At 41.3% G+C, this 24,719-nt stretch overlaps 1 protein-coding gene across 1 annotated transcript in view; it reads right to left on the reverse strand.

Annotated features, from left to right (window-relative positions):
* The window catches only part of MTHFD1 (methylenetetrahydrofolate dehydrogenase (NADP+ dependent) 1, methenyltetrahydrofolate cyclohydrolase, formyltetrahydrofolate synthetase), a 42,206-nt gene that overhangs the window by 5,702 nt on the left and 11,785 nt on the right, over positions 1–24,719 (reverse strand). The window contains exons 5-25 of the mRNA XM_009709385.1: positions 24,285–24,421; positions 24,033–24,133; positions 23,572–23,708; positions 22,057–22,168; positions 17,307–17,434; positions 16,557–16,654; positions 15,689–15,862; positions 15,054–15,190; positions 14,717–14,763; positions 12,490–12,597; positions 12,314–12,388; positions 10,445–10,547; positions 9,200–9,276; positions 8,100–8,240; positions 5,141–5,209; positions 4,472–4,583; positions 4,151–4,290; positions 3,668–3,709; positions 2,511–2,611; positions 1,389–1,566; positions 452–559 (exon numbers count right to left, since the gene is read on the reverse strand). Coding sequence (XP_009707687.1) covers positions 452–559; positions 1,389–1,566; positions 2,511–2,611; positions 3,668–3,709; positions 4,151–4,290; positions 4,472–4,583; positions 5,141–5,209; positions 8,100–8,240; positions 9,200–9,276; positions 10,445–10,547; positions 12,314–12,388; positions 12,490–12,597; positions 14,717–14,763; positions 15,054–15,190; positions 15,689–15,862; positions 16,557–16,654; positions 17,307–17,434; positions 22,057–22,168; positions 23,572–23,708; positions 24,033–24,133; positions 24,285–24,421 — 2,325 coding nt within the window. The remainder of the gene's footprint in view (positions 1–451; positions 560–1,388; positions 1,567–2,510; positions 2,612–3,667; positions 3,710–4,150; positions 4,291–4,471; positions 4,584–5,140; positions 5,210–8,099; positions 8,241–9,199; positions 9,277–10,444; positions 10,548–12,313; positions 12,389–12,489; positions 12,598–14,716; positions 14,764–15,053; positions 15,191–15,688; positions 15,863–16,556; positions 16,655–17,306; positions 17,435–22,056; positions 22,169–23,571; positions 23,709–24,032; positions 24,134–24,284; positions 24,422–24,719) is intronic.

Here is a 24,719-nt window from a genome sequence, read left to right on the forward strand (position 1 = left end):
CTCTTTCCCCAATATAATTGTGACTGCCAAAAGTCTGTATGGGTTCAAAAACTGATTAGACAACTCAGTGGAACAAGATTAAAAAAAAAATCATCAGACACTATTTAGCACCAGTGTGACCACCTGTAGTTCCCCAATTCCCAAATTGCTGAAGGATTGGAGAGTACAGTAGAGAAAGATTGCTGAATCTCCTGCCCTTCTCTCCCCATACACTATCATAGATGTGCTACTGGGTGAGGTGAGTTCTGTCTTCTCCCCGAGAAGCCAGGGCCAGTTTCTCCCTCTTCATACCACCTCCTCTTCCTCCTCTGCCATAGCAGCATCTCATGAGTCCTGGACAAGGTCATGACTTAAGTGATGATTCCCTTCACATACAGTTTGAATGCTACTGCTTAATATGAACATTTTAAATTAAAAGCACCACTGGTATCAGGTGATGTGGAAAACTCACTTGTTTAGTGTACAAGGCAACTTTCTCCTGTGCTTCTGGAAGTAGCTCAATGTCCCTTGCCCCGTAGATCTGCTGTGCAATAAGCCGGATCTTATCTATAACAGGGAGCTAGAAAAAAAAGACAGGCAAGTCAGTGTGGCCAAACTAAAAGCAGACAAAAATAATTTGATGGAATACAAGTTAATGGTTAAATAAAAGCACAAATAAAACAGGTTAAAGAAGAAAAATTGAAAGTATCTGTTAAGGAGTTAAAATAGATATAATGACATAGATCTGCTTCTGATTAGGTTCTTGAATAGGTGCTTGCTATTAAAGGAGGATTCAGGCGATAACCTGGGAACCAACAGTGACTTTATTACCTCCAAGTCATCTGTCAAATTTGCTTAATGTACAAAGTCATTAGAAATACATACACATACACTCTCTTCCACCCTGACCTGTAGCGTGACTTCATAAGCCTTACTTGCAGGAAAAAAAAACAACTTAAAAATGGACAAATTCTGTTCCATAGTCTGCTGTATAGATTTCCATCCTGAGCAACAAGTGCACCCAGAAGCTCTGCAGTAAGGTGACAGGTTTGGTCAGGCTTGTTCCAGTCTATGCTCTGACAGGACTGCATGTCTCAAGTTCAAGAACTAAACTTCCCCCTACCCCTGGAACATGGCTGCCACGGTAGAAACCTGTTTGTCATCTCTAGCAGAGTCACAGCAGCATCTTTCAGTGTCAAAAGTAAACAATATTTCACTGGGTATTCAAAACAACAAGAACTGACTAACTAGGTCTTTGGCACTGGTGGAATAAACGCTATGTTCTAGAACCAAATTTCTTCTCAGTTTCTCAGAGCAGCCTTTCAGACAGCCTTCAGAACTTAAGCTAGCGAAATCAACTGATCTCCACCTTATAAACAAAGTACCTCTGTAATACTGCAAGTTCTTACCTCCACATTATAGAGGAACCTGAAGTTGCTGGGTGTCTGCGATGCTCTCTGAACAGCTTGGGCCAGTGCAACTGCTCCTTTACCTCCCTCTGCCCAGTGAGTGCACTCCACAGCATCGAACGCTCCTGCTTCCTTTGCCAGTTGTACTACAAGGGCCAGTTCAGCCTTTGTATCGGTTCTGCAAAGAGAAAAGTTTGCACATTTGTACCAGAATGCACACACAGTAAATTAACTGTTTGTTCTAACCATTTCCACTCCTGACAAGATCCAAAAGCTGTCCAAAGAAATCACAGAATCCAGCCATCCGGAAGCTGCTGAGGGGCTATCCACCCCAGCCTTTTCCACTTTGGTGAAGGAGGATACTCCAAAGAGGAAGAGACAGCAACAGGTAACTCTGGAACTACATGCAGAAACCCATGACTTCTAACAGAGCAGCGTTCCAGACTTTCTGCCATTTCTGTCCTGTATCGGCAATGCAACTCCTGTTTTCATGAGCAAACTCCTAAAGGTGCTAGTATTGCTGATTTAGAGATGCTAAGGTGTGCCATATTATGCGCACACAACAAGATAGAAACCATAATTTCTCTAGATCGGCCAATATGCATTTACTTCAGATGAATAATCCTTAGCTGGCTACTCCACCTCAACTGGCATCGGCTTTAACACCCCAGTTCAAAGCCCTTCTGCTTGCATAAAAAGAGCACACACAGATTCTATTTCCTGTGCAGTACAATGTGCAGAGCCCAAAATGCTTCTTAGCGGGGCATCATTATTCCGTACAGCAGATCACTGACCACAGTGTGGTTGACAGCACAGGCACCTCACCATCATCTATTATGAACTTAGATTCCACATCATCAGAGGCACCTTTTGTCCACAGTAATTAGGCCAGTCAAGGTGTAAGTGATGGCAGATAACAGTCACTGATCATAAAATCCTAAGCTAATTTAAGCTAAGGAATGCATTTCAAATGACTAAGCAGAGCTCCCCTATTTATTCAGCATCTTCCAACAATGCAAAATGCTGCAAACAATACACTGACAGTACTGAGAACAAGAGTTTGTGTTAAACACAGCATATAAAGTGCCACAGTTTCACACTTCCACATCCCAGCTCACTCACTTGAAAGCATTGACAGCCACTACTACTGGGACACCAAACATCCGTGCATTTTGGATTTGCTTGTTTAGGTTACTACAGCCTTTTGCCAACAGTTGAAGATTCTGTAAAGACGACAGCAAACAGGAAGCATGTTTTATCAGAGGCAGTGAAACTTTTGTTCCAAATCCACTACATGCACAGCTAATGATAAAAATGTCAAAATGAGAATGAAGAAACCACAAAGGCAAATTCCCAGTGCTGCTTTCTGAACAGTCCAGACGAGTGCATGCTCTTGGATGGAAGACAGGAAAAGGAATGACTACTTCTAACGATCACTGGTTTCAGCTGCCAAGCCAAGGTATGAGAAATCACTTTTTATTGTTTTTTTGTTATTCTTAGTAAGTTAATACCCATGCTCATTAACTTCCCACAGTAAAGCCTCATTTTCCTCTCTGACACATTCCTCTCTATGTATTAAATATCACTAGCAGTGAATTTCATGACACTTGTTTGAAGACTATGGCAACAGCTTTTGGTTTACACATATGTATATTTTGCAGCATCAGAAACTATTCATGGAAATCCAGACATTTCATCCCTTGCTATGCAAAGAATAATCCATACAGAAGCTCCACAAGTGAAGAAGCTGCAGCAATGTAAAGAGAGCCAGACCAATTATCCAAGTGTACACAACCATTCAGCATACAAGGACAGAAGTTGAGACTTTAGTTCACTTTCCTTTCTGCTTGCAAAAGCAGGGGGAGGAATAAAAACAAAACCTGTTGCTGCTAAGAAGAGAGTAATTAGAGAGGCACTCTGAATATTTTCAGAGACAATATTTCAGCCAAGCAATTAGTCCATACTGAGAAGGTCAGAGGACACAGAGGAGAGATTACTATGAAAAACTGAGCACATAGACAAATGCATGAGCTCAGGAGAAACAAAAAGGCTCCGAATACTGGCTAGGTCAAGTACAATAAATGCTCGAAAGAGCAGAGCTGAAGTAACATCATAAAAAAAAAAAAAAAAAAAAAAAGAACATTAAAGCTTGTATGAGGAACCATTTCCCTGGCAGCTAAAGGAATGACACACTAGCTGTCCAGGCATGCACCGCATGACAACATCATGTCATGACCACAGTTAGCTGGTCAACTGTCACAACAGCTAAAGAAGGTTACCTCTTCCATGTACTCCTTTGGTAAAGGTACCCCAGCAGTGACCTGGAAAAAAAAGGAAACAAAGAAAAAAAAATGGAACCCCATAAGATTTTTATCCACAACAGCAATTCATGCTTGATTCTTATTAAATGGCATCAAGATACACCATTCTACTACAGGCTGATCCTTTTTTCTAAGAAAAAAATAGAAGGGAGAATAAAAGACTGCAAGGTGCACTCATAATGCAACAAATGACTGACTGTGGTAATATCACAAGTGCCCCAGCATACAAGCACTTCATTAGGACAACAGAACAAGCAGGTATGTACCCGTAACATACTACAATGAAGCAGCTTACAAGCAACAGGGACATATGGTTTGCTTTTACAACTGCCAATCTCAAGATAATTACAAGCAGATCAAACCCTACAGCACTTCAAGTGACTGGATGAGAACAACAGTAACAGCCTCCCAGGCCTAAATAAAACCTTGCCTAGTACTTACTGCAGGCCCTCCTCCATGCATTTTCAGAGCTCGGACAGTAGCAACCAACACCACCACATGAGGCCGGAGACCAGAATAGCGGCACTTAATGTTAAAGAATTTCTCCATGCCTATGTCTGCACCAAATCCTGCTTCTGTAACTAGAGTAGGAATTAAAAGAAAAGAAACTTATGAGAGGTTGCTGGGTGGAAAAAATCATGCTCTGATTTATATAAATCAGAAGCTCCTTCCAAGACAAAAAGCCAAAGACAGTCACAATAAAAAAAGGCAAATCCCTCCCTGCCAAACAAACAAAAAGCAAACAAAACCCCACACACTTACCAACAAAACCCTCTTTACCCACAAGCTTCAGTGCTATTTTGTCTGCCAACACTGAAGAATTCCCATGTGCAATATTGGCAAAAGGTCCAGCATGAACAAACACTGGTGTTCCCTAGAAAAGAGGGGATGTGCAGGGGGGGGGAAGAGAGAGAAGAGAAAATCAGAGGGTACAATTCAGCAATCTGCAGCATTTCAGGAGCTAAGTACCATGGTACCTGAAGGTAAAGAAAAACCCTTTTAGAAGACAGATCTTAAAGCCTTCTGATCAAACATTTGTTATCAGCAACAAGGACTACAGGGCAAACAGGATTATAATAATCTGCACAAGTGGAGCTATTAATCCGCTTAGGAAAAGGATGGCTAAATCTCAGCAACTCTTCGCCATTCTCCTGCGTCCACACTATTTAGACTCCAAAAACACTTCCTGGCATTAAAGACAACAGAACAGAGACATAACAAAGTTTACTGCATTTCCTTGGCGTCATCCCACATGCCAATGGTAGACCTAGAAAGAAGCTAGCCTTCTCCCCTAGCGCAGAACCTCGAGTAGGAAACCACAGTAAACCTCCAACTATAAGCCAAATAAGCCCACACTGATTGTGATGAATGAACAAAACTGGTTGCTTCTTGGCTTTGAGAATGCTTGTACAGCAAATCACCTGTGCTCACCTCCAGTGTCTGCATGAGGTTTGGTTTAATAGCATCTTTCATCAAGACAGCCAGAGCACCAGTCACTCCCTAAAAGAAAAAACAAAGACAATCACTTTCCAGATGTAACAAGACCTTGAGACAGTTTCTATGCAGTGTCAAAGCTCTGCTTTTGTCCTGGTGAGTTCTCAGGACCAGAACCAGAAGTTGCTCTAGTCAGGGCAAGGCAGAATAACGACCTTTACGTTCTTGTAAGAGGATCTGTGATTTCTGCTGGGGGCAGCCTCTTGGTTGTGACCTTGCTGGGCCATCACTTTGTAGTGAAGGCATAAAGAACAACTGCTGTTTCAATGCTATAGCAAGGTTCATACACAATAGTAGCGAGAGAATAACTCTTAGGTATGTACGGTTTACTGTAGCCTATTCAGTAGCACCAAGCAATGTTCTTAGGTTTTGCAGGTAGATTTGTCTTGGACTTTTTTCCTTCCTCGTTTCAGCAACAAGGGTCTACATACTGGCCTTAAAATGTCGTAATAAGCACTACATCCTGCCCAAGTGTCTTGTGCAGAAATAACTTTTAAAGTGAATCTCTGTGCTCATGAGAAAGACCAGGCTGACATCATGAAAGGCAAACACTGGAGCCCACGTTTCCTTTACGGTGCAGCAATATACCCTGCTGCAATTCTGCTTCCTGCAAAGTGAAAGCATATGATTTCATCCACATCTGCTTTGGGAAGAGAAAATGAGGGTTTGGTCATCCTTGTGACTGACACAGTCCAGTGGAAACCAAACCGGCTGCTACCCAGCACTTGCAAAAGTAACTAGGATTGCTATCACGGGTACTGAGCCAAATCTTCACAGCAGTTATGAAAACCTTGAACCATGATTTCTTTTTCTTCTCTTTTAACTGGATTGAAGCACTCAATTACATGAAAGATTTTTTTAAAAGGCATTCACTGCTTTGTTTTATTAGTTTCAGTCTTGCCACATGAAAGCTTATTTAACATTTAATGGATAAGCTTTAAACTTCAGTCATCTCCAGAATAATGAAAACTACAGAGTAAGATTTCCATGGTGACATTTCAGGCCTGTGTCATTCAGCAGCACTTCAATACATCCCATCTCTAAAAAACTGTATGTAGTTTTTGACTCCACATTTCTTCCCAGTTTCTTTCTGCTTCCTGGTAGCACACTCGTGACATTGGTTATATCACAACAGAAGGATGCAGACATCTTATTGTGCCAGTCTGGTGTCTGCAATCACCACGTTTCTGCCTGCATGAGGAGTATGTAACACAGTCCTAACAACGGAAGCCAGTGGCTGCCATCAGTGCAAACATACAACATTCAAGACAACCTGTTGGACAGGTCTGATACCATCCTCCATTCCACAGTTGCAACAGACAAAATTAAATATAATTAGATTTTTTAAAAAAAAAAAAGTAAAAAAACCCAAACTATCTCGAGATGAAAGACTTCGATCACCTGGACTCTACATAAAACTCAAAGCAACTCCCTACCGAAGCACTATCTGCCTCCACTGCTGATGGCAGTGAGCACGAGAGACTCCCGTTTTCTGGAACAGGGTTTAACTCAGGTACTTAAGATTAAACTGGCAGCATGCTAACAGTAGGAATCAAAATCTCAAAGCTGCCTACAGAACTTTGGCACATGCCCTCCCTCATTCCCAACAAATGTCTCACATAAGGACCTTTACAGATAAATGGCTCCCAGCCTAGTCCTTTTCCCGCAAGGCCAGAGTCAGGCCACATTGCTAATCTACTGTTTCTTAGGCTTATCCTGGGAGGAAGTAAAACAAACCAAAAAACCCCCAAACACACAAGAAAAAAACCAAAACCCACAGCAAGATAGCAAGAGCTGGGTAAACCTTAATGCTGTGTCCCACCTTGCTGGAAACACAGATCAGGATACCCACCCTGCGGATTCTTCTGTCCTACTGGAAATGTTCATTCAGAAAATGCAAGACAAATTTCATTAACACCACATCATGCAAATTTGTAAGATTCTTGTCTTTTGCAAAGCAAGTTGTGACATACCTACTGTACAGGACAGCAGTAAGCACCAATATCATATCTCTATTGACTAGTGCAACAGTCCTGAGCTGGTTCTCTGTCTCGAGGCCAAGTGGCAGGGCATAGTTCACATACAGGGCTCAACTCCCCTTCCCTTCTCCAAACAGGGTTGCCATCTTCAAAACATTTATTGGAAGACAACACGGGCTATTCCCCTGAAACCACACTGAAGCACCATTTGGGAGAGTGCTAGTTGACAAACTCCACAAACATGCCAAGAACTGTACTAATATCTATTATACGGATAACTGCAAGACAGTGCTGCGAATTGCAACTGCTGCTTAGGACTGCTTTACCTACTGGTAACAGACATCACCAGTGCTACTACATTCAGCATTTCATACAGTGGAAATAAAGGATCTGTGTCCCTCATCAAAGGCTGCCTTATGGAGACCTTGCATACTTTTTGCAGAGTTTGACTTTTATAGCATTCACAGCCTCTCAAAATAAGATATTTCATCATTTGTAATTAAATTTGCAAGACGCTTTGTTCTTGTTCAATGTTTCCCTCACTCCAGGGAGCCTGAGAAACAGGATGGCCAGCAGGATGCATTTTGAGTTCTTCCAATTTGCAAAGATGCTTTCTGTCTAGAAGCCACCATGTATTTCCCCATTAATTGCCATGGCGCCAGCTTCAACTTGACACACAGCACATTACATGGAACCCTTTGTCCCTGCCCAGGTCACATGCACACACACACTCTCTGGGTAAGGTGCTAGCCACACTGAGGTAAAAAAAACCTTCATTAACTCCAGGGGCTAAGATTTCATCTTTGATCTTCTATATACTAAGGTCTTCTCTGTACAGAACTGTCTCTATGCTTTTCAATCCAAGGACTTTCAGAAGTAAAAGGAAAAAGCATTTAAGAACTGAATGACTCTCTTACAAGGTCATCTGCTGTAATTGGTTCTCCTCTCTTGCTGGAAGCTACTACCATTCTGCCCAGTCGCTTTTTCATATCATCCAACCCATCAGAGAGTGCTAGAACCGCCATGATTTCACTGCTCACCGTGATGTCAAACTGAGCCTGCAAGAGATGAATAAAGAATGTGAACTCATCAAGATTCCCTAGCAGCAATCCTTACCTCCGTTAAATTCTTGAAACATGACCAATCACCACCATCATAACAAAACAAAAAAACCATACAGACATACAAACATAAAAGAAATCCAAAGCATTACGCTCAGAACATACTTCATTTAATTTGACTATTTTAAACTGGATTTTTTTCCTGCAAAATTAAGTAAAAGCTTCTTATTCCATTGCTATTGCATGACTCTTTCCTGGCACATACATTAGTGATTCATGTAAGAACATTTAACACTAACAAATTGTATTTTTGAAGACTGAGCTTACTAACTCATCTGACTATCACGAAACAGTACAGTAAATGACAAAAAAAAAAATCTGCTTCTATAGGAAATGAAGGGTAGATTTCATCTGGACATAACACAGACACCTCTATTGAAGCTACGCACCCTAGGGACATTTTAAGTCAATAGAAAGAGGCTTTTCTGAGTGCAATTCATTTGAACTATTAATTTGACAGTTACTTCAGGGATGAGAGGAGTCACAGCCCAGATTGCCTATTTTACTCTATCGATTATATAATGAATCTAGACAACAAGCTCAGATACTGTGTCTAGTTTTGGCCAGACATATCCCACCCAAAGCATCAGCAGTGGTGAAGATTAGCCATTACCATGCATCGTATTGACACAGGACACTTGTGTACCACTGTTATTATGCCACAATCATTCAGTTTGGGAAGGCAACATTCAGGAAAGAACAAGGAAGGAGGGAACAGACAATAAGACTAAACACCGCACTGGTAGCAAATTTAACTGCTCGGTTGAAGGGACTTTACGCTTTCTCTTTAACAAGGTACTGGTAAAAGATGGAAATATCTGGAGTTACAGAAACTTGCTTTAGGACCACGTTTTTCGAAGTACTTTTTAAAGCATGCAAGAAAAGGGAACAATTACCATTCGTGAGAAGCCTTTTTCTGTTGGAGACTGTCCAATAGTGATTTTCCTAAGGAACCTGTCATTTGTATCCAGTACTGTGAGGAATGCAGAGAGAAAAATGAGAAGTCACGTTGCAAGTCGTAAGTCACATCTATGTCCTATGACAAACACTCAGCTAGATCACCTATGAAGAGAGGATGGCAGTTTGAGATACCATCCCCTCCTGAAGAATGGCAAGTGCTACTCAACATGATTCTTCCCCAAAACTGAAGTGCAACAAAGTTAAGATACTCACAGTCACATGCAGATCCTGCACTGCATCCATAGGGAGACTACCTCCCTTTGCATGCATTAACCCCAAGTCCAAAGCCTCTCTGAAAAGCAGAGCTGCTAGTATTATTCCAATTGCTTTTTCACTATCATTAGTCAATGTGAAATCAGGAAATTATTACAGTCAAAAAGAAATAAAATTATTTTATAAGTTAAATGGCAAAATGGTCAGATTCTACCATTTAGCGAGAATAGTGTCACACAGCCCCATTAACTCAAATTACCCTGGAAACACAAACTATCAAATACTGGCTTAAATTTACTGTTTCTTACTATCTGCTTGAAAAATTCTAAGTATTTTATAAAATATTTCCCATGAGCCAGACTACCTTAGCCCCATTACAGGTTATGAACCAAATTTTGGAGATACGTTTCACCCTGTATTTAATAAAAAGAAGAAAAAGCAATACTCTTGGGGTCTAAATCAGAAAAAATGTCCATATTTGAAATTTCTTTTGCTAGTGAAATATTAAATCTGCCAGACCAGAGACTGATCTTAGCTTCACGTACCTTTAAAAACCTTTTAAAAAATCTGGCCTTTATTTGCTGTCAGTCCCCAACAGAGAAAACTGAGTTTAATCCCAAAGCAGAACCCTCTCCTTCCTCACAGAGCTTTCTCAGGTAAAAAGGCTGTCGGGCTACAGTTGCCAAACTCAGCGCTCTCAGTGACTGAAAATCCAGAAACACAAACTTGCACCAATTAGTGAAGTCTTAATCTTTGTGAATTCAGAGCAGTTTCAAGCCCCTGCGTCAGACCCTTTAGAAATGGGATCTCAGCTGCAGGCATCTATCCCACCAAACACCCAGAAGGAGAGACCAGCCCTGCCCTCTTTCCCATTTTCCCGGGAAACACAGTTCCTGCTGCACTTGCAAACCCCTCTTTTGTCACACATTTTGGTTCTTAATAATTTTTTCATTTAATGGCTCTTGTACCTCTTTGCCATGTTATGGTGCCTGGGTCAATATCCAATCTCACAAATAAGTTTACTTCTCCCTTTGTCAAAGCCGCAGGATCAGTTTTGTTAATGCCCAATTTCTATGGGAGAAAAGGACAAACAAAAGACAAAAACATATAATTAAAAGATTCACAGAAATGAATCTTTCTCTAGAGCAATGAGCCTTTGGCAGTAGCATCTGCATATTCAGGAATAAGGAGGGGCTGCCTTTTTGGTGCCCCTTCTCCTAGACCCTACAACAACTTAAGATGATCCATATCAGTGTGTATTTGGAAGCAGAGCATGTTGCTGGTCAGCTAGTAAAGGGCAAAGCAGACAACAGAACTCATCAGGGCAGGTTGTCACCAAGCTTTGTGCAAGGCATTTACAGAAAGGGTAAGAGAGAGCGCTCTGCAGTTCCTTACATGTCTTGTTCTAATCATTAGTCTCACATGCTTACATCCATTTCTCATTAGTTTGCCTAGGGTCACTGCACACAGCCATACGTATTTAAAGACACTGCTTTCAGCATGCTGGTTAAGCAGCACAATGGAGGAATTAAACAGTTCAGTCACAAGGCTGTCAGCATCCCAGAAAGCCGATCTTGAACATACTGAGAAAATGGGCAGTTTGCCAAGTTGCTTAATTGAGAGAAGAATTATCTCAAGAAGCCCCATACAAGTGCAAGCTTAGGAATGAGGAAAACGATTGACTTGATTTATGAACGAGAAAGCTTTTTTAATTAACTAGACAGCTAAGTTGTATTTAAGTTCTCCAGAAGAACAGCAGGGAAGAAGCAAGTCTGTTCTCTTCCTCTTCAAGCACATCATTTAGAAAAAGAAATAAACAAACAAATAAACAACGATATAATCTTTACAGAGTATTAGCATTCTGTTCACATCTCGACATTTAATAACCAGAAGACTGGTTAGGGTAGAGTTCCCACAGCAGTCTGTCAGGAACACCCAGCAATATGACATAGCTTCCTTGCTCAGCAGTGGAAGCAAACCACACATTCTCTAATGGTTGAGACATTATAGCCAATTAATAAAATCAGAGTTTTAGCTTCCTAAGTAGTCTGACTATTGCTCCTCACTTCCAAATGGGCAACTGATCCAGCCTGAATACTGTACAAACAGGTTTGTACTTTGAATGAGCTTAGCAGGTCCCAGTCTGTCCTCCTAGCCAGAAGGTCCAAGCCCAGTGCAAAACTAATCCCCATTTTTGCAGAAGTCAGGGACATATGCTAGCTTACGTTAATTTCTGAGGATCAGAAGAGCTGTGGTCTGCTCAGGCACTGCTACTCAATGACAGGGCTACCCATCTAACAGGGAATTCTTTTTTTGGGGAAAGGAGGAGTGGGCAATGTAGGGGACAGGTATATTTTCCCTGTTTTCCTCAATCTGGATAAGACAAAAAAATCTCTACTTTCTTTTTGCCGAATTTTATAAATCATCTTTTTCTGTGCTGCATTATCTATATAGCTGTCACATGGGAATACTCATCTCTAGCTGTAACTTGGTGTAAGGTACAGAGACGGATTCTGGTCTTTTCTCAAACTGCATTAAGGACACCAAATTGACACTATTAATAAAGGGCACTAATCCCTTTGCCTCTTCCCACTGTGTTACTCATACAGCATATGATAAGGAGAGTTATATCAACGATTCTTCCCCTTGGGGCTGCATCTCACTGTTTTCTGTGCTGTAAGAAGGGCTACCACACTTCTGCACACTTGATGTAAAAAATAAATGCCAGCAGAATGACCTAGAGGACAACACAAGGGTTTCTGTAACCTAGTTCTGCCTATGTGAAGAATGAGTAAATGGAACAGAACCAGAAACCAATACAAAACCAGTGAACTTACCTGTAGTCTTCGGATCTGAATGTCTGAGAACTTCCTAACACCATTAACAGAAGGCACCAAACGGTTGTAGAGAGCCTTGCAGAATGAAACAGGTAGCTAATTAGCACTGCTGGCATACCCAAAACATCTTGGCCAAAGGGGGCTGGGCTCAAACACATCATAAGAAAGGATCGTACCTCATCAGTCTGAGTTAGCTCATGGAATATACGTGCGTCAACAGCCGCAGCGACTAGGTTGTTGGCTGCAGTGATAGCATGGATGTCACCAGTGAGGTGAAGGTTAAACTAGAGGAGATAAAACATATCAGTTACCTCAACCTGCTGCAACTTTCATTTATTTCAATTCATCATAGACAGATGGAAAGAGAAGTATTAATAGCAATGTTAAAGTGGGTGAGAGTGGAGGGGGAGAGATTGCTCAGTGCAGTATCTGGAAGAGAGGAAAGAATTTCTCTAAAACAGAAAAATGCCTCCCCCACATTTATGTCATTTTACAAACTCCCAGAACAAAGCTTCCAAATAAAAGTTTTGGTGGTTTTTTTTTTTTTTTCACGAGAATAGTTCTCACAGGTTCCTTGACACCTGAGAAGACCACAGTATGGCACATCTGCATTGCCTACTGACCTCTCATTATTTGCACAACAGGTTTCACACATACATTAGTTGAAGCTGCTGCTGCTCCCACAAAGATATCTGAGCTAAACTGAAACTAGCAACCTCATGTAGTGCTAGCAGTAGAGCTGTGGTTGCAGAGAGCTCTGCATAAGCTAACCACTCAAACACACAGTATCATCGGCAAAGCTTGTAGATCACATACTACACAGTGACACTGCTAGTAGCTTTCTTGGTTCTACCTCGTTAAAAGATTGAGTGGGTTTGTCTACATGAGTTATCTGGCTGCACTGTAGCTACACTGACAAACGGCTTGGGATATATAGCTTCTATGACAAACTTCCATTATGGCAGGCGAGTAAAAGGTGTGGTTAAAACAATCCTTTTCCTCTGTAGGAGAGCAGCAGAGGAGGAAGATGAAAAGGGGACATTAGAGGGGACATTAGAAAAAGTGGTATGACAGAAGACCTTACAATACCACTTTGTTGAAGCTTTGCTGCTGTGGTCTTAAAAACCAGCTAGCTAAAAGCAGAATGCAGCTACTCACACACTGATTATAAATCCTAATTAGTAAATGCTAATTGTTGTCTCATTCTACATACAGGCAATAAGAAGCAATTTTTACTACCTTGGTTCTGCAGTATGAACTCAAAAGTTTTTCACTTGCTAACTTTTTCCTAGGATGAAAGCTGTATGCAGAAATATCAAATGATGTATCAAGGTCATTACTGTAACTAGTGACTCCAGATACTTCAATTTTACGAGACATGCATCGATTAAAACACCCCCACAAAACTACGTGTATTTATACCACGTGGGTCATACTCAATGAAAGTCCTTTCAGTCAGTTTGGTTCGAAGAGTGGGGCTGTTTCCCACTGCTGCACACAGTCAAGTATTTTGGCTCATCTTATTACCACTCCCAAGGAGGAGAAGATTATTTTTCCTGTCACATCTATCATTCATACATGTTCTTGGCACCTGACTAAATCAATATTCTGCCTCTTTAACATTTTTATCTTTTATGGACTTGCTGCATCAACTGGAACAAACAGCCTTTTTGATCATTTCTGCCTTCTTCCTAGAATTGCTGTGTCAATCTATAGCACATGAGACAAAGGTAGAATTCTACAGGCAATTACTTTGAGAGTTGAGAGAAGCATGAAAGCACGTGCTACACGTGCATTTCAATTCCCTGTCCCCAGACACAAGATTTTACTTGTTGCCAAGTCACGTCAGAAATATGCTGCAGTGCCAGTCCGCCACAGCCTGAGGTCTTGGCATTACTGATTCCCAAGTTCCCTCTTCCCATTTCATGTTAGTAATCTAAAACACAAGTACCCCAAAATAGCTCACAGAAAGTGCTGGTGACCACTGCTGCTGACAGAACTACTTAATATGCTTCCAAAACATATTAAGTCATTATTATCTTCATTTCAGTGCTAGGAAAAAAAGGTGCACGATGTACTTTGCTCAAGGGTATACAGCAATTCAAGGCAGAGAAGAGGAGGGAACAGAGGAACTGGGAATTCCCAGTTCTATGAAGTTCCCTGACCATGCAGGCACCCTTCTGAAACAACCAAAGATATTAGTTGGGGTAATATATTGGGGGTAAAAGATATTTTTGTGTTTTTTTTTTTTTAACAAAACAAGCTTTGCTGAAGTCAAGCACCCAGTTCTTGGGAGTGCTACACTGAGCCATAAACAAAAAAGATTTTTTACGTTATCTGACTGCAGTATCTCTTCAAGGTCTGCGTGCTATATGTGCAATGAGGCTTTGTATAAAGAATTACCTCTTCCATGGGGATAACTTGACAATAGCCACCACCGGCAGCTCCACCTACAGAGAGGCAATAGTCAGATCATGCAAATAAAGGTCTCTCTAGCCCAGAGTGGTATTACATGTGTTTGCTTAATGGCTTTAAGGCGGCAGCTACTATAGAGCAGCTTAGTTTAAATCCCAGCACAGTAATTGAAGACAACACTGAAGAACTTACCCAAGGTTTTTGTTTCTTAAAAGAAATGCAGTTGTAACTGGGAAATATGTAAAACTACAGTGCAGCAGAATAAAATCTCTGAATATCATCTTTCCCCATTTAGTCCAATTGCAAGCAACAGAACAGCTCATACCTTTTATACCAAAGGTTGGCCCCTGAGAAGGCTGCCGAACACAGGCAAAGACATTCTGGTGAAGGTGTGCTCCTAAGGCTTGAACAAGACCGACAGTGGTGGTGCTCTTCCCCTCTCCCAGGGGAGTAGGAGTTATCCTGCAGTGAAAAAGCAGAACAGACACAATTAAACCCTCGCAGTGGGTGTGACACAAAACAGTCATCCAGTGATTGCAGTTAATGCCAATTCAAATTCTGGATTGTCTCAGACTTCAGCTAATCTTCATCAGTTTGTAAGAGAACTGGAATGAATGGCAAATTATCACATAATTGCTGAAGACTTTCCTCTGAAACAACTTGCTAGTTACTCTTGAAGGCAGGCTACTAGACTAGGAGAACTTCAGCTATGATCCAGTATGCCCTTTATAATCCTGACCTGCAGACCAAAACAATTCACCTCTAGGAGAGAAATGTAAAACTACATTCCCACTATTTGCCACAAGAGATAAATCCCAAACCACTAGATTTTCACAGTGTGATTTACTAAAACCCAGAGCACCCCACACAGTCACCTTACAGCACAGACAAGCTGTGCTAATAAAATTTCTTTTCACCATGACATCATGTAAGTGATACCTCAATTAAGGAAGTACTTACCCAGTAACAACAATGTATTTGCCATCTGGCTGGTTCTTCAGCCGTTTCAGAGCTGATAGATGAACCTTGGCTTTAGTTTGGCCATAGAGCTCCACTTCATCAGGGAGCAGGCCAACTTCTTTTGCAACTTGATCAATGGCCTTGGGTATGTAAGACTGCGATATTTCAATATCACTTAAAGAAAGAGAGTAAGGCCAATTTGTAAGTTAAAGACTTCTCACAAATTCCCCGATTCTGGATGGCATAAAGTACAAACACCTTATCTGTATTTGAAAAGGGAAGCTTTAACCCCTCCTAGTTAAATGAAGCAATCTCACCAATACTGACTACATTAGAACAGATACATCCTCAGAGTTGCCTTTTTTTAAAAACAACCAACCAACCAACCATCAGTACCCCCCCTACTCCTCCCACCTCAAGAATGCCTTTTTGTAGGCAATGTGTTATGCTCCCTTATGGTACTTTGTATATTTTCAACTGCTCCTTGGGGACGTGACACCAACAACTCCTACTTCAAGATGCTAGGCTTTTGCCATGTCAGACTGAAAATTTTCCAAAATACCATTGTCTCACTATTGACTGAATCAGCAACTATCTAGCTGGCCTAAAGAATCTGTGGAAGTCCATGTTTATGCCTTAATATTATCAGGATGACCCAAGCCTACACTTCAACATACGGCACAGCACCACTGCAGGTTAGCTCTGCTCCCTTTGGAAGGCCTCACAGTGCTTTCTCTCCACTTCTCTCCAAACTTCAATCCCAGCTACAGTCTACATACATGTATGGCCCATATTATGCAAAGCTTGGGAACAGAAGTGAATACTATACTGTTTGAATATTGCCAGTGGCTTCACTTGAAAGCATTACCTTGGAACAGGCATCTTTAGGGTAAGCTGGTTATATTGGATGTTCCATTTTCCAGGCTGGAACTTCTCCAGAAAACGCTGCGCACTCTCCACTGTGCTCTAAAATGAGCATGAGAATGCATTATAGCAACCACCACTGTATGAACCATGCTGGTTAACAAAGAGACTCAGAAAGGTTTTCCCCTCCCATCTGTCTCAGTTTGGGATTAACACAAAGTGCTTTGATTAAAGCATTTACTAACAGTCCAAAATAAGGTTCTGCTTGTAGTTCTCTTAAAAAGAAAAAAAACCCCACCACATCTATCTATACATATACCTATCTGTCTTTCAGTGTGCTGGATTTTTTTGGGGTGTTCTGTGCCAGCAGGGTTTCTTAAGCAAAGCAGGAAACAGAGGGAGCTGGCTTATACCATTACTCTCCTCCTTTTTATCCAATCATCCAATGGATAGTTTTAGAATTACAGCCAGAGCATTGTAAGACAAGTCTGTTTCTCCCTGTTTTGAGAGACCACATTCAAAAAAAAACCCAGAAAAAAACCCAACCACAGAAACTGCATCCTAACATTTCCTTAAGGTCCATCTTCTTCCTGAGTTAACTGAATCCAAATTGTTTGGACTAGAAGTTAGAAATCCTAACTAGACCTCCGTAAGAGCAAGAAGGAAGCACCAGTTGTGCTGAGGGTCAGCAGCAACATACCCCAAAGGCAAACACAGAGGAGACAACTAGCAGTCTCACAGTCTGTCCACCTACCTGCATTAACATGGCCACAGTCATAGGTCCAACGCCACCAGGAACTGGGGTGATGTAAGAAGCTTTTTCCTTTGCTGTACTGTATGTCACATCTCCTACAACTCTTTTTCCACTGGCCTTTGTGCTGTCTGGGGATTTAAGGAAAAAGTAAGCTACACATCACATTTCACCAAAACAACAGAGGAGGCAGCACTGACTGAAGCTGAAATCTTTTCCTCTGTGGAAGTAAACAAAACAGAAGCTGAGTACCCAGGAAGCTGTAAAGAAAGATAAGAAGTTAAAACAACATCACAAGATGAAGCTGTTGTCATCATACTTCACTCAGAGAGTATCAACAGCTCATGCAATGTATCTTCCCATTAAGTACCATTTATCCTCAGTCAGATAGATCCTCCTTTCCTTGAGGATGCAAGTATTGTCTCAGTGGCACGTGGCCGACAGGGCAGTCTGAAGATGACTCCAAAAAAAAAAAAAAAAAAAAAAAAATATTGCAGCAGGACCCAAGCACAGACCAAGTCTTACATCTGTGAGTCTTACAAATGGGACATATAATAGAGATGTCACCTGAACCATCCTCTCACAGCTCCTGCTGTATTGCTCTGAAGGATTAGTAGAGTTTCCAACTTGAAGGAGATATAAACCAATGGTCTAGAAGAAATGAGAGAAGAAACATGGCTGACTTGTTCCAAAACCCCAGGTTTACATTTCCTTTGTTCCATTTTGGAGGACATCTAGGCCTTACTATTAAATAAAATCACCTGCCTTTACAGAAATTGAAGACAGAAAGTGCTGAGCTTTTCAATTACTCATTGCCATTCTAATGATGGCCCAGTAAATACTGCAGTTCACAGAGATCAGTCTTTTGTCGAAACAAACCTCACAGGTGGCTTGAGAGAGCTCCAGCAGAATAATCTCCTTTCCCTCTGGCAAAAAAAGTTGCTGTATCGTGCTGCACTACATCACCTGACAATTCAGAGGCAGATATAGCACTTTTTTCCAGTGGTAACCTTTAAGCTCACCATGAAGAGAGAAAAAAGCAAAATGTATTAGCAAACTGGCACAGTCATCTAAGGATGACATCGCTGATTATAGACACAGCATATCAAAAAAATAAAATCTAAGTTTCTCCTGGAGTGGCAGATCCTCATTTCAGATATGAGGACTCTAGAGAACTTCTAAGCAGTGTGAAAAACCTGAAGATAGATTTTAATGTTGTTACATTGAAATATTATATTGCATACAATAACTGCATGTTTCGAACAGAACACAATCAATAACTTTAACATACGTTTGGCAAGGAGGAGGAGTGGAAGAGAAAATAAACTCCTAAACAGCTGATTATGTTAAAACCAAAGAGGGAACAAAAGCAGCTCCTGCCCACGCTAATTTTTAGGTGCATTGCCACTGACAATTAGCAGCTTGGATGTTTTGCTGTGTTTGTGTTTTAAGTAACACTACTTCTCCCTAAAGTTCAAAGCTTGAACAACATCACAGCTGTTAAACAGTGTTTCTACAGCCACTGTCAGCTTTGCTGCCTGAACTGCAGACCGGTCTGGCCTTCCAGCCTAGAGACCAGCTTAATGAAGGTTGCAAAAGGCAAATAACATAATCATATTTTCTTCCAAAGATGCCAAGCAGGCTTACCAGCCACCCTGGCCAGGAAGACTGCAGGCCCAAGAACAAAGAAAACAAGTAGGCACTCCAAACACAAACAGCCTAATCTGTTACACAGACACAGTGATGAGCACAAGTCAAACAAATCCCCAGTCCCTGCCTCTGCATCCACACCTCACGCCCAGCACTGCTAAGCACAACTTAGGAGCTATTCAATTATCTTTATTCTTTTCAAGGAAAGCTCACATACAACACTTTCTGACTCTCTCCAGAATTTCACCTTCTCAATATTCATCATCCCACTCTTAAAAAAACCAAACTAGTTAACAGAAGGTATCAGTGATGCTACAACCATTCCCAGTGCCTGTGTCTTCTTTGGTCCAGCAGAGTCTCTGGCCAGCTGGAAGACAAGAAAGAGAGTATCCAAGGACTCTGAGATCAAAGAAATGACAGACATGCCTACATACATGGAATGAACAGGTATGATGATCTCCACCTATCTTCAAAGATAGCCTGAGTGCAGCTTCTGGACCGGAGTTAATTCACAGTCCTACTTTCACCAGACAAGGGCTGGGAATATCCACATGACTTCCAAGCAAATCTGTGCCAACACACATGCAACTGTAGTATGTTTCTGGTGGATATATGACTGCAAACACACAAGACCATACACAACCCTTATGTATAAAACATAAGACCACCTGCTTGCAGTCATCTTTTTCCGGACACCACTGGGAAAGATGTTTCATGAGGGATCCAACACAATCTGATCTTACAGGCCTGTGATGCCAGCTTGATTCCCAGCACATGAAGACACAAACAGAGCATCAAGTCAAGACTTTATATACCTTTCTAGCTTCTCTGGTGCTTGAAGAGCATGGCATTGAGACCCACAGAGGCTGATCCTCCCTTGCTCCTCTCATATCTCACTGTTCAAGGTTCCCTGTTGGCTAGGGCTGCAAAATCCCATAGCAGAAGAGGACTTTGAACAGGGTTGCTTCCTCCATCAGGAGTCAGAGAGGGACAGGTCAGAGACTATGCCATCTCTGGGAGTATCCTCTGCCTGCACTGCTCTCCCTTCCTGTAGCAGAGTAATTTCTACAGGCCTGGAACAAGGCATTCAGAATATTTACTGGACCAGCTCTCCAACTGCAGCAGTGGGGAGAGAAAGACAAATACAATCCAGTTTGGAAAGGGAATAAGACACACTTGTCTGCTCTAATAGAGGTTTCAGGAGATCCTCTCTTCCTCTTTCTCTACCTGGAGACCTGGAAGAAATTCTGTTCAGCTGCAGTACACATGAACACAAAGCCAGTTGTGCCTAACTGCCTATTCTAGCCTCCAAACTGGCAGCCTTGGGAGTATACAGGCCACCCTCCATTCAGAAACAGAACAGCTGCATTTACTTGGTTCTACATGGCTATAACTTTTTTTAACTCCAACTTGGCAAGCCTGCATGAAGTTAATGTCCTGATATGTCAGATCATATTGGGATTTTCCTGTACAGGGCACCCCAACTTGCAAAGTACAGGTATATCCAGAGATTGCTATGTCCTCCAGCTGCAACTCACATCTACACCTAGGAGGCACCTAGCTGGGTGCACTTACAGCTATGGTAAGATGTATGGCAACTGTGCTATTTCTGCCCCTGCCATGTTCAAAGCACCATCACAGCTAGCAGCAATATTCTATCAGTACAGCGGGGTAGCTGGAGAAGCTGGCAAACTAGCTGCTGTTATTTCTGTAGCATTGCAATTTGCACAATTCTGGCACTGATTTCCCAAAAGATTCATCTGAAAACTTTTTCACAACCTATCAGAAGGGAAGAAAGATGCAGGAAAACTCAGCAGCTTCAGAAAACCACAGAAAAAACAGTCTGTGGCATTCATCATTTTGAAATCTGACAATTTCCATGGTACTCTACCAAGCCCTGATTACCGAGTCTCACAATGCCATTAAGCATATTGCCATGCAACATTGACCAGGTTGGGTCTACAAGAAGCTCAGATCTCAGGTCACTGCCCAAGGCAGACTAATTGCAAAGAAACAGGAATGTGTCCTCAGATTTGCAGTTCACATCAAGCCTGAAAAAAAGGTCATACCATATGTCAGAAACAAAATGGTAGTTTTATTTGCAACATGTTAGTGGAGGAGACTCCAAGCCATTCTGCTTCATGCAAATCAGCAGTGACCCTGTGGGTTTTGGCAAATTGCCTAAGTTTGGGTAGCTTGGCACAAAAACATCAAGCAACAAACAGCAACAGCAGATGACTTTTTAATTTTAATTAGAGGACTAATGTTTTTAAATGCAACTCAATGTCATCTTTGAGGAACAAGACTGCTGAACAGAAATTTCTTTACATTCCATTAAATAATGGCAAGAAAATGACTGATTAATTATGAAAACTACCTTTTAAAAGCCTTGTGGGTGTAGAACAGAGATAGTTGGATGGTGACTAATTTTCCATATCATTCAATATCTGTAATTTGGATTTAAAACAAGATGAAAACAGAAATTGCCAGACTGTCTGTTCCTCCTTTGCAAGGAAGGAGTAGATAAGTGAAACCCTATCCTAAAATCCATTATGTTAAAGCACTTTATTCTATGCCAGAGCCACTGTCACCAATACTGTTGCAGAAGCTGCTTTGTTTCAAGACAACAGCCATTCAAGCCTAAGAAGTTAATGTTGTGACTCAACAAATCCACAGCTTCTTTAAGAGACTGCTTGCCATTTATGTATTTCAAACAGAACAGCTTAATCACATCTAACTGCAAAGTAATGACACTGAAGCGGCGCACTCTCAAGTGACAACAACAGCAAGACTTCACTATGTAGTTGGGGCAAATTATATGGATATTCTGTTGCAGTATTGCCTAGGCCTCCTCTTTCCTAATCAGCCTCATTGAAGGCAGAAACAAAACCGCCACTGATCTGCTTTAGGACAGTACTTGAGATCAACCATTTTTTTATTCTGGCATCTTCAGGGGTTGCCATCATTACTTAAGACAGACTTAAAAGAGAAAGAAGTCGGCATCAACTAGAAACACCAAGGAAACAGTATCCATGTACTTACTTAGCAACTGCACTTATATACAAATAAACACATCCCCACTCTTTATACATTACCCACGTACCTGGCACATGGTTAATTCCACAGTCTATTACAATTGCACCAGGTTTGATCCATTCACCTTTTACCATTTCAGCTTTACCAGCTGCAACCACCAGGATATCAGCTTTACCAACCTATAAAAAAAAGAGACAAATAAACAACTCTGTATCACGCCAGCAGTGGAAAAACATAGAGCCACTTCAGCAGCAACTTAGACCAGCTACAACTGCAGTGAAACCGCGTGCTCACCCATTGCCATCAGAGGGGTGGAAGGGCATCGTCAGCAATTAAAGGTAGCTAGCAGTTCCTTGGCAAGGACAAATTCCTCCAGTCAGAAATTACGGCCTATTTTCACACTCCTACCTTGAACTATTGCTAGTCAACACTTCACAACCTCCTTTGAACTCCTCCATGATTCCCAAGTGGATCATACAGACTGCTTTTAGATATAATCAAAGCCTTCTGCATATTCTTATCTTCCTCCCTTCAAATATCCCTGCATATTCAGCTGCTCTTTTCAATGCTAGAAATATACCCAGCACTCATCAGACAGCAGCCAAGAACAACCCCTGCACAGAACTCTAAGCAGCTCTTCACTTGTGGCAGCACTATCTTGTAGTTTTTACGTCCAGGACTGTGTAACATGCAACTCCAGGGACAGCTGATTGTAGTTCGGCACTAATATTCGTTCAGACAGTACTCTGTAAATTGGACAGATCTGGTCACAAAGCTGGTGCAAGAGACTAAAGCTCGTTGTCAGTTCTTGCACTGGTTCATTCATGTTTGCTTGGGAAGCTGCTATCCCTTGGAATTTTTTCTTTTAATCTTCTAGGGAGATAAACTATTTTTAAGAGTTCATTAAGAATTAGCACTTCAATTGTTAACCTAATGACAGTCTTATTGAACAGCAACTTAACGGCATGAAGCATTGCAGTGTTTTTGATCTTCTTCGTGAGTTATATTCAAATACACCTACCTCCTTTTCAGCTTTAATACTTGCCTACAGAGCCTGGCAGTGTTGATTGCTTTATGAAATCCAAGTAGGTGGCAGCACAGCAACACACTATTTCTGTCACTCTCACTGCTAAAGAGGAAAATGGTACCAACTCCCAGTCATAGAAAATAGAGTGGGAAAAAAAATAATGGAGAAAATACTTGGTCTAGCATTTCCCAGCCATTAAAGCAAAAGACCACCTGGCCTTTTTGGAAAAAACCAAAAACATATGCTGTCTTGCAGGCCCCTACATGGAGATTAGGGAAGGATGATTAAATTCTCAGCACTGCCCAAAGAAAATAAAAATAATAATTTTATTGTTATAATTTAAACCCTCTAATTAAGGGCCAAAAATAATCAGGATCCTATTCAAGCAGAAGTATTTACACAATCATACAATGAACAGGACTGGGAAATGGTTTCGAATGAAAGACAACCCAGACCAAGTAACTTAGAGTAGCAATACACCAAGTAGCAATGTGCAGCAGGCAGTACTGGCTTGCAGCAGATAACTACAGCCTCATGCACCCAGTCTGTCCTTACCTCCTCAGCCAGCGTTGAGGTCTTTGAATGGCAAGTGGTTACCGTCGCATGATTCCAGAGCAGGAGGTCATGCATGGGAGCACCAACGATCTTACTGCGACCAATCACTACAGCTCTTTTCCCTGCAACCTGGATGCCTGCACCACAGAAAGTTAAGAGAAAGTAAAAATAAGTCATTGTGCATCCTATTACAAACTAATTCAAATGGCTCTGGAGTCTTTGATCAGTGTAAGTCTGGCTCTGGTACTTCAGGACACTTTTTCTTTTGGGTTGTGCATGATAGGGAATTGGAGTTGGGAGGGACCATTTTAAAACTAGTTCATTTACTATCTGAAAATGCAGAGATGAAGCGTGGCATCTCAACAAAAGTTTCAATGTGGAGCACAGCCTTACAATGTGCGTAATTTCTCCTCTTATTGAACACTAATGCACTCATGAATAAGGGATAGAAATCTCCTTACCTGTCTGTCTGATAAGTTCCATGCATCCTTTTGGCGTACAGGGAATAAAGCAGTCTCCAAGGTCCCCTCTAGAGAGTTTCCCAGCATTGATGCTACTTAAGCTGTATTTTGAAAGAATAAAGGCCAAGTAAGATTCCCAGCTTCATGATCACCGTTCAAAAGTTTTTTTTTTTAAAACAAAAAAAAAAAAGAAAAAAAAGAGGTTTCTTTCTGGAATAGCTGTCATGCTCTCCAGGGGTGAAGTCAGTTTACCCATCTACATCCTTCTCAGGTGCAACAGCATTGGTTATTTTTTCTGTATTGATGGGTTTATCAGAGTCAAGTGGCAGCTGCACTATAAAGCCATGAACAGCAGGGTCTCCATTCAAAGAGGCAATGCACTTGAGGACCTACAACAAGTAAAGAGCAAAAACCTAATGGTCGATAAACTGAAACATGACTGATGTAAAGGAAAAAGCATAATCCTATCTAGATTAAAAGATACACATGATATGTTTAGCTCTTCCACCCAAGCGTATAAATGACTCAACATTTTTATTTTTAGAAGTCTCTAAATTTTACATTGTAATGTTTTAGTTTTCTTTTAAAAATAATAAAACAAAACAAAAACCTCAGCAAGTTCCAGCTCTTTTTTCATGAGGTAATATCTATGGGCAAGTAGTATTTTTTATAAAATGAGAGCTCAAC

Source organism: Cariama cristata, unplaced genomic scaffold (genome assembly GCF_000690535.1).
Source record: "Cariama cristata isolate BGI_N322 unplaced genomic scaffold, ASM69053v1 scaffold18370, whole genome shotgun sequence".
NCBI classification, from domain to species: domain Eukaryota; kingdom Metazoa; phylum Chordata; class Aves; order Cariamiformes; family Cariamidae; genus Cariama; species Cariama cristata.